The 15579-nt window shown below is 35.1% G+C and overlaps 1 protein-coding gene across 1 annotated transcript in view; it reads left to right on the top strand.

Annotated features, from left to right (window-relative positions):
* TTC27 (tetratricopeptide repeat domain 27) overlaps window positions 1-15579 on the top strand; it is a 124569-nt gene that overhangs the window by 103392 nt on the left and 5598 nt on the right. Inside the window, exons 14-17 of the mRNA XM_032683979.1 lie at window positions 301-399; window positions 2091-2143; window positions 6151-6316; window positions 12512-12709. Coding sequence (XP_032539870.1) covers window positions 301-399; window positions 2091-2143; window positions 6151-6316; window positions 12512-12709 — 516 coding nt within the window. The remainder of the gene's footprint in view (window positions 1-300; window positions 400-2090; window positions 2144-6150; window positions 6317-12511; window positions 12710-15579) is intronic.

Genomic DNA, 15579 nt, shown 5'->3' with positions numbered 1-15579 from the left:
ATATGCAAAGCTCTAAATAGCTATGACTTTCTTCTTAAACAAAGATGCACCATTAAAGAGCACTTCACAAATGGTTATGAGGTCTTTATGTAGTCAACCTTTGTTTATCCATATTTATTAAAAGCTTGAACCTAAAGTTTTCCTATAATCTGCATATAGGATATTATTTTTCCAGTACAATACTATTATAGCTGAAGACCAGGTAAAATTGATAAGAGTTGCGTTCATCCAGGCAAAATTATTTATTTTATGCAGAAATATCTATGTTATATATGTGACCATTCATTTTTTTCTCTCCAGCTAGGTGTATGGTTTTCCTTGGGCTGTGCATACATTGCTTTGGAAGGCTACGAAGGTGCTGCCAAAGCATTTCAGCGCTGCGTGACATTGGAACCAGATGTATGTACTTTTGAACAAGCGATTCAGATGGTTTATCTAAAAGCAACAAGGATGTTTTCATTATAAACAAGCAAGGCAATAACAAAAAACTTGTTTAAGCCTTAGCCCTTTGAATAAATTAAACTTATGCATGAAGGATATATTTTTGTCATGAGACATCAAAAAAATACTTGCCCAATACTTAACTTTGTCCAAATAGGAGTGTGTGAATGTTAATATATATTTACAAAATTCCTTTATGCTTGCATAAATTGCTAAATCAGAGAAAAGATAATGTGTAGTTGTGAGGAGAGCTAAAAAGAGAGATAAAACAAAAAATTAAATTAAAATACCTAGTCCTTTCGGTAATCAAATTCTTCTGGAAAAAAAAGGTCAAATAAGTTGTGTGACAGATAGATTTGTAACTATATAGTTAATGAGTGCAGGGGAAACGGAGCTTAGCCATTTTTTCAGGATGCGGGATGTGCAAGTATACATTGCTGTTTGACTCTGGATTGTGATAGTGGAGGTGTCAGCTGGAACATATCTCAGGAATAAACTGGGAATACTTCTGTCAAAAAGCCTGACTGCCAGCATGGTGTTTGCTTAGAGTTAATGCCACCTGTGTGATAGAAACTATTATTCATTCTTTTCTCTTGAGGAATGTGAATAAGAGAGCAATGAAAGGTGACAGAGTATTCTTTTTTTCTTTATTATAAAATGAAATAAGTTCCTTGAGGAAAAAAAAGTATATACAGACAACTCTGTATTTAAATGGAATTCTTATTTTATATGTTGATTTTTTTTTTCTTGTTCAGTATAGTAGATTTACTTTCAAGTAGGTACTAAAATTGTATTCATTTATCTCTCTAGGGTCTACATTTAATTGTATTCATTTAACCAAGCCAACTGACTTCTCAGTGGGTTTAATGGTATTTCTTTTATGAGTAAAGGGTGCTGGGCTGGCTCTCAGTTATGGAGATGAAATCTATCTTTATACACTCATCTGCTGCAATGTAGTGACCGTTTCTATGAATTAAGTCTCAGAAAGGTTTCCCAGCATGATTTAAGTGCTCCTTAAGCCTGAGGATAGCCTTCAGTATCAGAGTGTGTTTCAATGCCGGGCTCAGGTTCTATTCTTCGAATCTCTTCCAGTTGTCGCTTTACTGAATTCAGTGGTGGGGCTTCACATTTATAGCAGTGTAAAGCAACGGGCAGGAATCATCTCTGTACATTGCTCTGCAGGTTTTATCTGTTTGCCTGAGATGCATTAGGGGACATACAGATCATTTTTTTTTCCAGTAATAGAGAGTGGTGCAGGTAAGTAGCTTCCAGCTAGTGAGAAGTGATGAGCTGCTGGCAGCAATGACCTTTCCAGCCTTCCCAGCTAGATCCAGAAGAGGATACCTGTTTACAGTTTAGACTGAAGGCAATAGCTAACTTAGTGTGAGTTATAACAGTGTATTCCAACAACAAGACAGTTAATTGGTTATTATATACCTGATTGTTGTTGATGTAGTAATATTTATGTATTTCAATTTTAATAAAATAAGTTGTATTTCAATGTAATATTTTAACTGCCTTGTAGAAAATATGTGTCAGTGTGCGTGATTAGCAAAATCAATGTTTGATAGTAGTTTAATTTACATACTTTTATCAAGTAAGCACAATATAAGTGCATAAATTTTTTGGTATTTCTTTTATCATTCTAGAATGCTGAGGCCTGGAACAATTTATCAACTGCTTATATCAGATTAAAACAGAAGTAAGTACGTCAAAAGGATTAGAAGATACTGCTACCAAAACAAATAACTGGGATTTCCTTTTTTTTGACATTAGGGTTTTTATTCTTATAAGGTGCTTACCTCGTATTTTGTAATTCTTAGCCCTTCAGTTCCCTCTCCCTGGTTAAGTCACTGGTAACTATTTCATTTCACAGGAAATAGCTTCATAAGCTTTATACAAGTAGCAGCCTCTCTCTACTGTTTTTTCTTGTTAAAAGTATTTATGATGTAGTAAGTACAACCAGTGCAAAACATTCGTAATAAAATTGGAAACTGATTTGACTATGAAGCTAAGAAGATAGGTCCTTTTCAAGCAAACTGTACATTCAGACCTATGTAATTTCATAGTATATTATTCTCAGTAGATTTAAGGGAAAACCAGACAGTTTGGTTTTTGTATTACAAAAGCAGATGGAAATCTGCACACATGCTAGCTTACTTTTTCTTTTCCCTCTTTGGATTTCAAATCAATGTAATAAAAGTTTACCTGAAAGAACTTATTATTTAAGAATTTTCACATTATAACTTGTCCCCAAAGAATGAAACAAAAGAATAAGATAAATTATTTTTAAAACCTCTATTCAAAATCTGACATCAATTTATATGGTTATGCAGTCAGGAGGCAAACTAAAAAAAGAGAATAATACATTTACAAAAAAGGGTTAATTTATATACATACATAATGGGAAGTAATATCACAAATGAAATCAAGAGATTGATATGCTAATGGGAGCAGGAGAGAAGAGAAAATAAAGATTAGAATAACTACACAAGGCTAAGAAGTAATAGAAATCAAGAGCTTTTTTTAACTTTTCAGTAGTTCCTTTCGTCTTCATCACTGCCTTGAGTATCCCCAATTCATTGTCTTGGATGACATGATTGATTGCTCCTTTTCTATAAAGTTCAAAATGTCATACGCTCAGTGTACTGCCTTATACCTGTTTCATAAAAGTATCTTTAATCAAAATAATTTTTCTGTCCATCTGCTAGAAGGCTCAGAAAATACTGAGTGGTTAGTTTCATTTTATTGGTTGAATTTTATTCTTGTTAATCTATTCTTGTGATATGCTAAATAAATACAAAACTTGTAATCTATTTGATATAGTATCAAAAGCAGTAAAGGGGGGCATGTTTCTACGCTTTTTCCCCCCAGGAATCACGTGGGATAGGACTGTACAGTAAATTTTATGTCAGTATTACATGCTGGTATGCAAGTGTGGCTTGTATTTGAAGTAGAATAGCAACTTCTTTGATTATTCGTGTAGTCACTTATAGACCAAGACTGTGTATGAGCTCATTTAACTCACTCTCAAAACAGAGAATATCTATAGCAGTACATTTCAGAACAATTTATGGGGGGAACTGAGTGGTGGTGAAAGTTTAAATTCTTATTTTTCAAGCCTGCCAGCAAAAAAAACCCTAAAATTGAGTGAGGATTTAGAAAAGGAAAACAAAGTAAAATATTTAATTGTTTTCTTTCACTCCCTCAAAAAAATCAAGCTTTACTCCAACCACGCTGTTAAATCAGGCCCACTCATGGATTGCACATTCGGCCAAGTCTTGGCAGAGTCTCATACAACAGACAAATATAAAATGTTTACGCTTTTATGAAAAGTGTATGCAAACAATTTGCTAACACCCAAAGGAAAGGGGTTTTGTTGTGTTTTGAGGTTGTTTGCTTTATAAGACTCCACAAGTTTTGTGTATTCTGAATTTCCTTCAGAAAAATTAGTTGCGATGAAAGCAGACTGTGATTTGGTTTACCAGGAAGAACTTCCTTGGGTGCCAGGAGGTCCTTGAAATCTAGGTCTTGGATTTCTCAGAACAAACTGAAGCTGGAACTGGCCCTTTGTCCTTTGGGTGAAAGATTCCTGGTTTCCGAGACAGGATAATGCATTGATGCAGCTACTGTTTCCTGTTTGGATATGAGTTGGTTTAACTGGCTAAGGATACACCATCATTACACGATTGGTTAAATACATTGGGGATTTGTTTTGAGACTCTAGATGGCTTTATTAGCATCATGACAGTGACGATTTGTGAAATACATCTTCCATCCCATCCCTTTGGTATCTTGATTACATTTCACATTTGCATCTTACTGGCATCTGCCCTTCTGAGAACTTGTTAACTTTTTTAGGAAGATAGGACAGATGATGCAGGCTAATCCTGCAGATGCTGATGAGCAGTTGCAGAAACAGTTTCTCAGTGGGGTACATCAGTCAGGCAGAGCATCTTCCAGCCTGTCAGAGAGCTGTGACAGATGCCAGCTTTCGTTGTAGCAGAATCCACAGAGGAGGGAGCAGGTCTCTGTTCTTTTCTAATACAATCTATCAAAATCAGGGTCTAAAATCTCTTAGTGAAGTGAATCTGTTAGCAGTGGAGGAGACTCAACTGTTAGTATGTTTACTCATCAGCATTATGTCTATCAAAATATCAGGAAGAGAAAGAAGAAGGGAGTGAACTCGGGAAGATCCTGCCTGTGGACTGTTCTGCTGTAGCTATGCCAAATTACCTGTTTTCCTTACATAATTTTGTTCTAGAACTCTGCTCTCTTCATGTGTATTTAGTAACTTTTTTAATATTGAGGGCTTAGATTGGCAGTTATTGGCATTTTTCCCTGACCCAGCCATTCCAAGCTTTTAATGGCCTGATCAACTAGTTAGATATTACCTTTTCCTGGCTGAGATATTTACACTCTCTTGGACCCTCTTTTTGAAATTCAGCCAACAATTTCTTTGGGCTTTCTTTAGAGACAGCACTTTTAACAACTTACTCAAGTAGAATAGAGGAAGTGAACTGCAAGTTTTGATAACAGGCCATCTTTATATGATATTTATTAAGAAGAGATTTATTGTCATGTCTTCCCAATGTAGATTTTTTTTACCAACACAGGAGAACTCTGTTTCAAGTTTTTATTTAAAGGAATCTATTCCTTTGTGGCTTTTTTTTTATGTATCATGACTGTCCAACTGAAAGTACACTTTGGTCTCTTAGAAAGAACCATATAATTGCAATTCTCCAGCAAAGGTTTTTTTAAAGTTTCACATTCGTTGCAACTTTTGGCAATATGTTTAAAGCTTTAAACAGTAAGCACATAGACCTTACCAACATATACTTCAGATGGCATGTTGCTTACCAGAGAATGCCATTACTTCTCTCTTTTAGTAAGAGAATGGTCAAGAGTTGCCTACGGTGGATCCATATGAAGAAATAAAGATGCTTTGTAACTTGATAGTGATTTTATAGGAATTGTGCCTTCCACCTTTATTCCATGAAACCTTCTCCTGCTCCTGTGAGATGGTTCACTGGGCAGCACCTTTGGAGAAGGACCCCTAATAGTGTTTGGGCTACTCTGACACATTTGTACTGAGCAACTCAGCATCAGGGAGCAGAGAGTGTAAGTAAACCTTCCAGCTGACCTAAGTTAAAAAACAGTTAAAAATGCGGAGCTTCTGTGTAGTGGACATGCATGTTTACCATGTGCAAATGTTTAAAATAAATCACAAAAAACTGTTAAGTAACCTTCTTCTGTGTGATGAAATAAGTCAGTACCATTCTGCATCTGCCATGAATTCAGTCATTTTCTGTTTTTCAATGTGCGTTAGAACTGCAGCATGAGTAAGATTGTTTTTCTCATGGTTCCAGTTAAAAATTCAGAAAGGAAAATATTGACATAGATGGCACAATTATGATGAATTTTTGTCAAAAAATAATTATGAGAGCTAACAAAAATTACATAGTTCAGAGTACAGAGTGTACTGTTTTGAATGAACTGATAGAAAGTAATTTGCAAAAGAGATAAAGGGATTATCAATATTGTAAATGACGAACAATAGCTTTTACATTGCACTGTTTTCTAAATGTATTTTCTTAAATAAGCAGCTTTATATTTGATAGAATGCCAACTAATTTTAGTCTAGAAATCTTCTATAATCAAGATTTAATATAGAATCTTAATTTCTAATCTGTTTTTGTTATTGATTAGGATCAAAGCATTTCGAACCCTCCAAGAAGCTCTCAAGTGCAACTATGAGCACTGGCAAATATGGGAGAACTATCTTCTCACCAGTACAGATGTTGGAGAGTTTTCAGAGGCAATTAAAGCTTATCACCGGCTCATGGACTTAAGAGAAAAGTACAAGGATACACAGGTCAGGAAGTTTTCATATTTAGTCATCCTATATGTTCATTACTTTTTCTTCTGAGACAGAGAGAGATTGCTGATAGCTGCTGATAGTGGTATCAGTAATGACAGTATGCATACCAGTGAAGTTATGTTGGCAAGTGATTTAATTTTTGGAGATTTGTACTGTAAGAATAAATGTTTAAAATAAAAATGGACAAAACCAAAAACCTTTGCATCCCGATTGCAGATTGCAGACTTCTTCAAAGGACAAATATGAGCCTTGCAGTTTTAAGATCTATTTTTATATGAAACACTATGCATAACCCCCTCTTTCCATATTGTTCCCACATGTCTCAGTATCAGAAATAATATAAATTATTTAGTTTAAAGAAAGGTGATCTTTTTCCATGTGTTTGAAAATTCCACAAATGAGCCTTTGAAAGTAAATTGAATGCATTAAAATCATAACATTGATTCTTAATAACCAGAATAAAGAAAAATAAAAGAGGTGTTTTTTGCTCATCTTTCACTGTAGTTCAGTTAAGTTCAGTTAACTTTTGTGTTTGTAAATGTATGCTCTCGACAAAATCCAGAGAACCTACTTCAACAGCTTCAGCTGTGATGTTACCTTGCCTGAAACCAGGTTCTGATCCAAGGAGTGTTCTGTACACTCAGTGAAAACAGCAAGGTGAATCTGAAAGGCAAGCCAAAGAATCTCTTAAGCATAGTAGTGAAACACCTTCAAAATCCCTTGCAAACTTAACGGATCTGGTTTAAAAGCTTACGAGTTCTTAGGGAGATTGTGCGTAGTACCAGGGTAAGAGGAACCAGCTGCTGCTGGTCATGGAACCCGGGCGTGTGTTTTGGTTTTTGTCCCATAAAAAATAACTTTCCTGGATCTTGTGAATTTGAGTCCAGTGATGAATAAAGAGAAAAGATAGAATTAGTTACGATTGTGGAAACATCTCGTTTGTTCATGGGAGCAGAGATGTTAAACACTTCTTTCAGAATAGTTTTTAATAACAAGTTGTACGTGACTGCAGTACTTACTACTATAAAACCAGTCATGCACAGGATAACATTCTATCTTAATAAAATCTTTTGGATTTGATGCAACTAACATTAAAAGGTGTAAAACTCTCTTTGCACTAAAAAATGTCTATGGAAAAGTCTTTAAGTGATAAGGATTAGTGTGTTTTACAGCTGCAGTATTGTAGTACTGGTAGGGCCTGTCATGGAACATCTTTTAGGTGGTTGGCTTTTTTCAATGAATTTTTTTCTCAATTGTTAGTTTAAATAGCATTTCTAGGGGTGGTGTACTGTATTATTTTAAACAGATTGACAGCTGACTAGGAATAGAACCTTCTACATGTATTTGTCCGTTTTAAATATTTTTAGATGATACAGACTCCTGTTACTGTTATTCATCAGATTCTATGTAGTATATTTTGTTAAAATATTTGGGGATATTGCTTGCGCTAAATTTCTATTTTTGTTTTATAACTCTTTCGTCATCTTGTTCTCATTTAACTTTTATCATTTTTACAGAAGCATATGTATGCTCTCTTTCCTAATTTTAACTTTGACTTCTGATATGTGAAGTGTTTATGGGTTTCATTGTAACTTGTAATACAGTTTCCTCAATTAGAAGGATTTTACTATTTTGCCAAGATAAACCTCAGACCCTCATTAAAGAATTTCAGAAATACTTTAATCAATTTTCTTACAAGGAAGAGAAGAGTATTTCTGTAGCAAAACAAAAAAGCATATAAAAATAAAAGCTTGTGCTGAGATTGTTTACAGAGCTCACGATTAATTGCTAAGCCTCTCCAGTTTGCCAACTGGATTGTTTTAGAGATCATCAGTATAACTGCCTTGTGCAATTGTGTTTTAGCAATGTAAAATCATAAGCATGAGTACATGGAAACCTACACTTTTGTTTCCATGCAGCATAGTATGATCTTCTCTCAGGTTATATTTAGTATTTGTAGTCATCGTAGATTTTTATTGACAGACTACTAAGCTAGATGGCATAGTGGTGAGAAAGAAGGTAGGAATTGAAATAAAATAAATATCCACAAAACTGAAAGAAACAAGTTGAGTTATCGATTCTTTGTGAAAACAGAAAGCCAGTGACTAATTGCTTTTAGCATAATCATTGTTGCAGAATACCCCTTGTGAGACTGAATGCATCAATTACAAGTATGCAATTGAATATATAATTTGAAGTGTTCTTGATTTCTGTAGTTACATCAGACTATTTTATTTCAGAAGAGTGTGAAGTCATATTTTTAAATCGCTAATTTCTTAGCATTCAGATCTTCATGTGGAATTTCTGTTAGGCCATTGGTGTCTTTTTTCACACTCTTCTGAGTACAGAAGACCTGGGAGAATTTGCTTCTAAGCTATTTTAGTAATTTAACAATGTCATCCTTGTGGCAAAGGTTCTGAGATCATGATGTCATGAGGCTTGAAGATATGTATGTACAGATTCTGCAGACAGAATTGAACACAGTAAGGCTAAAGGGCTCTTTATAAAGAAGCAACAATGCAATAAAAGATTACAGCAAAGGACATAGTTTTGAAGGTCTCAATTTCCTAGCATTCCACATACATGTTAAATGCATGCCTTTTTTCCTTCCCTCCTTACTGGTTCTTAAAATTCTTCACATTTCCATATTTCTTTTACTGTTCATGAACCTCCTGAGAAATATACCTGGAAAACCTTTAATATACGTGTTATGTATGTATGTAATAACATACGAAGGCTCACTGAATTATCTCTAGTTTCCACTCTTAGACCAGTCACTAAAAAGTACCCAGGGAAAAAGCCTTACTTGTAATCATCAATTTAGTCTCTGAATTATTAGTATGAGGTAGTAAATATACCTGAAACATGTTTGCAACTGCTCATCATACTACTTTTTGTCACATGCGTGAGGCACTCAACCTTTTTTACTTGGAAAGTTGCAGTTTGGTGAATAACAAAGCTACCTTTTTTACTTGGAAAGTTACAGTTTGGTGAATAACAAAGCTGTTTTGTGGGTAGAAAAGCTGTGTTGATGCACTGCTTCAGAAACCAAATCTTCATCATGTGCTGTCAAAGAATACGAATGCAAAAGTACGGACAAAGCGTTCCACTTTGCGGTTCTATGTTTTTGAGATTCTAGCAAAGTTTTTCTCTTAAGCTCTACATTAAGTAACATCCTTGTTTCAGTGGTTTGTGTTGCCAAACCGTTTCTAATGAAAGGCCACAAGGACATGTTCCAAGGGATTTTGAAAAGCGAGGGTAGGAATTAAAAACTTCTGGAGCTCTGTTTCTTTTAAGTAGCTCACTAATGACAATTATCTTTATTATAAAACCTTTCATTTGGAAGGGGTGCAGGGAGGGCTCACAGACTGCAGATTTGTTGTTTTGGATCTGATATCTGAGGGTTTTCTTCTTTCTTGAGCACTGTCAAGTTTGATTAGTATTAGGGAAGCTTCTAAAAATGGTTTGACCAAGAGAATTTTTATATGAAAGGAGTTGTTTGGAGAACAATTGTGAAATGAGATTAACTGGTGACAATCACAGCATTTATAAATTATTTGGTTTGTTTTGAAGGTTTTGTCTCGTGGTGTCTTTTGTTCAGTTTTTAGTGAACACACATTATTTACAAAAGCAAAGGAGAAGGAGGAATGCAGATAGTGTGATGTCATACTAAACACAAACTCTGCTCAGTGGTCATATGGAGCCCAGTTCATTAAAAGAGACATGAAAAAAACCCAAATGAACAAACAAACAAAAAAAGCTCTACTGCTTGTTTGAGATCCTGAGTAACAGAGCATTTCTTTAGTAGTTTAGTATATATGGCAGTTCAAAATTTTTCAAAGATACAAATTTTAACACTTAGGACAACCATCTAAAATGGAAAGCTCTGCTCCAGTGCTAAATACTTTTTGATGATTAGCACAATTCACTTGCAGTTTGAAATAACTTCATTTAAGAACTGGGCACAACCACGCATTAATGATTCATTACTGTTTAATGGACCCTTTAATCTGGGTTTTGATACTAGTTTCATTTTCACTGCTGTAGTGCTAAAGCTTACACAGAAAAAGGAGATGGATTGTTATGATGAAAGTGTAAGCAAAGCCAGAGCTCTATGAGAATACGGATAATTTTTCAGTTGCTAAATCCTACTGACTAAGGAAATTTTTTTCTTCATGTGCAAACAAAATATCATTGGCTCTAAAACTTTTTATGACTACACATGATGTTTATGTGAAGTAACTTTTTTGACTTTGAGTAAATATTTTGTTAAACTGACAAGTCATACATCTGTGTATGAATCCTCAGGACCAGTTCTTGTTCCTTGTCAAAAGAGAACACAGTTGAATATTTCTTCATACACCTCTTTTTTTTTTTTATTACAGTGCTGTAGTAATGGAAATATCAACACTTGTTGGTGTTTTGCTAGCAAATCATTATAGAAGACCTGATTCATTTAATAATGGGGTTTCGCCCCTCATATTCCAAATCATTAATATAATATGAATTTCAGAACTTTGGGACTATTAATAGTTGATCATATTTTCTATTATCTAAAGTGACTAGAAAATAAAAGAAAGAACAACCAGTTTGTCATATAATTTTATAAAGGCTATAAGCTACTGTTATGGTTTTGGCAGGGAAAAGGGAGGAAGTCTTTAGCTGATGTACAGATGCTACTATGATATTGTATAACCTGTGAAAAGATACCAGGTAGATGTATAATTATTTTCACTTTTTCTATCACAGGTATTTATTAATAACAGTTTCTGCCTTTTTGATTGGTTTGGGTTGTTCTGTCAAAGATTTCCCGTATCTGATAAAAACTTACTATTTTTTGGGGTGCATTTTAATTCAGTTGTCCTGTAGAAGAAAAATTGTTTTAGGAAATGACATATCACAAATGCTAAACTGCATATGTTTTAATTTTAAGTGTGATATACTTGGATACTGTCATAATTTTTACATTGTTTTCTGCCAGTGAATTGCATCTTGATTTGTGAGGATGAACCCCATCCTGCTTTTGCTAGAGCAGTGGTATATTTCTGTGGTTTGTGACTAATCACAGGTCATCTTTGACATTCATTTTATTACTATCTTGATATTAATATTGCTATTAATGTGATTGCATTGTAAGTATTAGTATCACATGGACAAAAATGTTGAAACATTAAAGTTGCCAAATGACAGACACACAAGTTAGGAAGTACCAGTATGAAGGTGTTTGTGTGACTTTTACTGGCCTATCTTCAATGTATGCCTCTTGAGACTTTCATTTTGTTTTTATCCTTATTTCTTCCCCAGTCTCTGTATCTCATGCATTGCACAGAACGGGTATTACTCACTTAATAAGCCACAGCTTTTCTGGGTTTTATTTTCTTCTAATTCACCATGTCTTAATTTACATATACAGTTTCTCATTTTATTGAGAAGGAACTGAGGCAAAGTGAAACTGCTTTCTAATTTTCAGTGTCTAGTTTGGGACATGAAGACTCACAATTTTTCCAGGGACACCTGGTATTATGTAGCATTTCATACATGCAAAACCAAGCTCCCATTTGAGTTCACCAGCAGCTACACATGCTCAGCATTTCCACAGGCCAGATCCCACATTCTCAAGCCCATGACTCAGAAAATATGGCCATTAATGAGTACTTGTAAAAGAGTTTGATAGAACTGATTTGGCTAGTAATTTACCAGAAGTGCATTATAAACAGAGGTTCCTAAGGTGATATTCAATTACATTTCAGTTTCCATCTTACCCACTGTACATCTTTCTGCAGGTAGTTAAATAGAGGTCCTGTAAGCAACAGTGTCTTCCATTACCTGAATTAATTTGGTTCAGCCTCTTTACTCATCTTTTTAGAACTGTATTATGAGATGAAATTATCTTTTGGATGCTGCCAGAATTCCTATACCATTGCTTGTCACACAAGCCTGTTCAGGTAACCCAAAATTCTGCCTTAGGTCTTTGACCTCTTTCTATTCACCAACATAGAATCTCATAGATGAGATTATTAATCAGTTGAATTACTCCCCTAATAATGTATTTCTAAGTAAATTCTCTACTTGTCATATGGTACTATATTTGTATTTTTACTGAACTATTAGGAGGGACCAAATATGCCATTATATATATTGATGTTGATTTGAGTTGAAATAAAAACTCTCTCCTACCGCTTTTTTAAGGTGCTGGCTATTCTGGTCAGAGCAGTAGTGGATGGTATGGCAGATCGTGCTGGAGATGCAGCAAGTGGATTGAAGGGAAAATTGCAAGAGCTCTTGGGCAGGGTCACTTCACGAGTGACAAATGATGGGGCCATCTGGAGACTTTATGCCCAACTTTACGGAAATGGAGAGAATGATAATGGGGAAGATATTGAAAAGGTAAATGTGTTGTGAGGTATAACTTTTTACACTTCTGATAGAAACCTTCTGTTTTCTAGCAAACTATAGTGCTTGCTATAGTAAAACATATTCTTATTCCAGACGTATTTTGCTTTAGTGTTTTTATAAGCTATTTTCTGCTTTTTGCGTTCCTACAGCACACATTTTTGTTACAACAGGAGCAAGATGTTTTACATCAGTTTTTGTGCATTAAAAAAAAAATCTCTTTTTTTTCCCAGTGTTTCATTTTCAAGCATCCTCTCATAGCATATGTGCATTGTCCTGAATTTGTATTCTGAAACTTTTCTTGGCAGCAATCTAATGTCTGTAATCTAATGGTGGTGTGGGTTTGGGGTTTTTTTTAATTGGAATCTTTGATTCTGGAGACAAGATATTATAGTTTCTGAAAAAAAAAATGGGTCTTAAAAGCATGATCTAGTGGCAGCATAAGCCATCTGTATTCTACTTTGCAATCACTAAGGGAAAATGCATTTAAAATACTCTATACCACAGTTAGAGTTCCCAGATTAAAAAATGTTTTGGCCTTAATTAGCTTAAAATGGAATTAAATAACAGTATTCATTCTGTTGAACCATTGGTTTCTCTTTACCTGTTGCTGGTGTTGCTATATTAACTTCTATCTCCTGTCCTTATCGCTTCCTAGGGAGTCAAATTGATTGCATTTCCAAACTAACCACTCTGCACTGCTAGGAGTGTTTATTTTGTTGTGTGCTTGAGTGTGCTTTGCATTTGATATTAAATTTCCAAAATTCAAATAGATTTGCACACTCCAAAAATACTTATGGGTTGTCAGATCTTCACTGAAGCTGAAAATACACAAGGTTGGCATTCAGTATGTGTTCCCTAAGCAGGGTATGCCTTTGGCCTAGGTGAAAATGTCTGTCTGGAGGATTGCATGTTGCTTGATGTCAGGCATATTAGGAAGATGGTTGGACCTACAAATTGTGTGACTGTGGGCTTTAACTTATAATAATTTGGGCCATACTCATTGTCTCTTTGTGCTTTGCCCTGCGAAAAGCCTTGTTTTGTCATTGCTACTGTCTGTCTCCAATTCTTACCTTTTTTCCTTCCCTCTTTTTCTTTACAGCTGAAGTAAAAGGGATTTGGCCTACTTAGAATTCAGAAATACAGACACTGCAATATCCTGTAATATATCCTCAGATTCTTACTCAGGCATGCAAAGGAGCAGAGGCCCTGTCTATACTATAAATGTAATCATTTCAGAATCTGGTTGCATCACAGTATTTTTTACTAACCGAGTTAAAAACATGGTTTCAATTTGTAGAGTAGACAGGACTTAAACTGTGTTTCCTAATCAGACTGGTTATGGAACATGCTTACAGCCCCTGCAAGACAGAAAGATGTTTATAAATACTTAAGGTATGCTTACGTGTGTATCTAAATATCCTGGTATGACGGTACCATAGATACAGATCATGAGAGAGCAAAACTGCCTACAGCCACAGTATACATTAATTTACAGTGTAAAAATTCATTTTCAAAGCACTGAATAATCACTGATTTCTGATATCATATTATAAAGTAAAAATTATAAAACCAGTATTTGTTTGCTTCACTGCCATAGGCACCATCATGTGTCAGTCAGATATTCAGTGCATATAGCTGTCTATAGAAAAATTCTAGATGTAGAGGTGCGGTTTTCCACCCATTTATAATGCAAAAGTTCAATGAATTCTGAAAGGGCCCTATTTACTATATTGTGGCATCACAGGACAAAGATATGGAAGAGATCTTTAATAGTGTCATGTACCTCCTTACAAATGTAGGGTTTGACCTTTACTCCATACTCTTCTATTCTGCACCTTATACAGTGCAGGTTTAATTATATTTAACCAATTTAGTTCCTAACATTGCATTTGAAAGAACAATCTTGTATGCCTGGCTATTGTAAAGGATGGCTTGGTTGTTGGTTTTTTTTTTTTTTAATTTTCTGCTCTGCTGCTATAGCTGATGCCACATGAATCACTAGACTACATTTACAATTCTCAACAAGGCTCTGTAAATTGAATCAAAGTCAGACAAGGTTTACAAGTTAGGAGTGTAAAACTGCTGAAGTGTTGAGTTTGTGGGGGTTTTATTTTTTTTCTTTACCTTAGCATATATTTACTCTCATGCTTCAGTGTATCTGAACTGCCACCTCATTCAGTACTTCTCTCTTCCCTATGCTGAATGCAGTCCAGTCCACACCTTTCCCACCAAGGAATCTTTCCAACCTTCAAGTTTCCTGCTGATACATACCAAGGCTATGAAATCTCTCTGTTCCTCGAACTTTCCCCAGCTCATAACTGTTTCCTTTCAGGATAAATCCAGGTTCCAGAAGTGCAAACAAACAGCTCATAAGACTTTGAATTCTTTCCCCTCCCTGACATCTGTCAGCAAAACCCCCCTCATTTGCTGCTCTGACTCAGACATGTGCAGACTGAAATCAGACTGCTGTAAAAACTGTTGTTCCTTCTCTTGGAAGTTCTTGCCTCTGCTGGCCAGAACTGCTACCAGTTATAACCTAGATTGTTATGAAAAAAAAAATATAATTCACTCTAGTTTGACTTAATATCCCTTTGCTAGAATTTACAAATGCATGAGCGATTCAGTCCCCTGTGCCATAGTGATTGAAACTCCAGTGGGAGAGAGAGAGTAGAAGCTTCTGGGGTGACACCCCACAAGTTCTGAAGTCTTTATTGTGCTCATGTGTATGTACCACACTGCAAATTTGTTATTCTTTTATATGATATTTAAACTCTTCAAAAAGATAACTGGAGAGTTTTCATTGAACCAAGCCATCCATGCATGTAGCTTCTGGTATATATTTGTTTCACGTTTTTGATGCT

This window comes from Chiroxiphia lanceolata, chromosome 3 (assembly GCF_009829145.1).
Source record: "Chiroxiphia lanceolata isolate bChiLan1 chromosome 3, bChiLan1.pri, whole genome shotgun sequence".
NCBI classification, from domain to species: Eukaryota; Metazoa; Chordata; class Aves; order Passeriformes; family Pipridae; genus Chiroxiphia; species Chiroxiphia lanceolata.
This window is presented reverse-complemented; position numbering and strand designations above follow the sequence as displayed.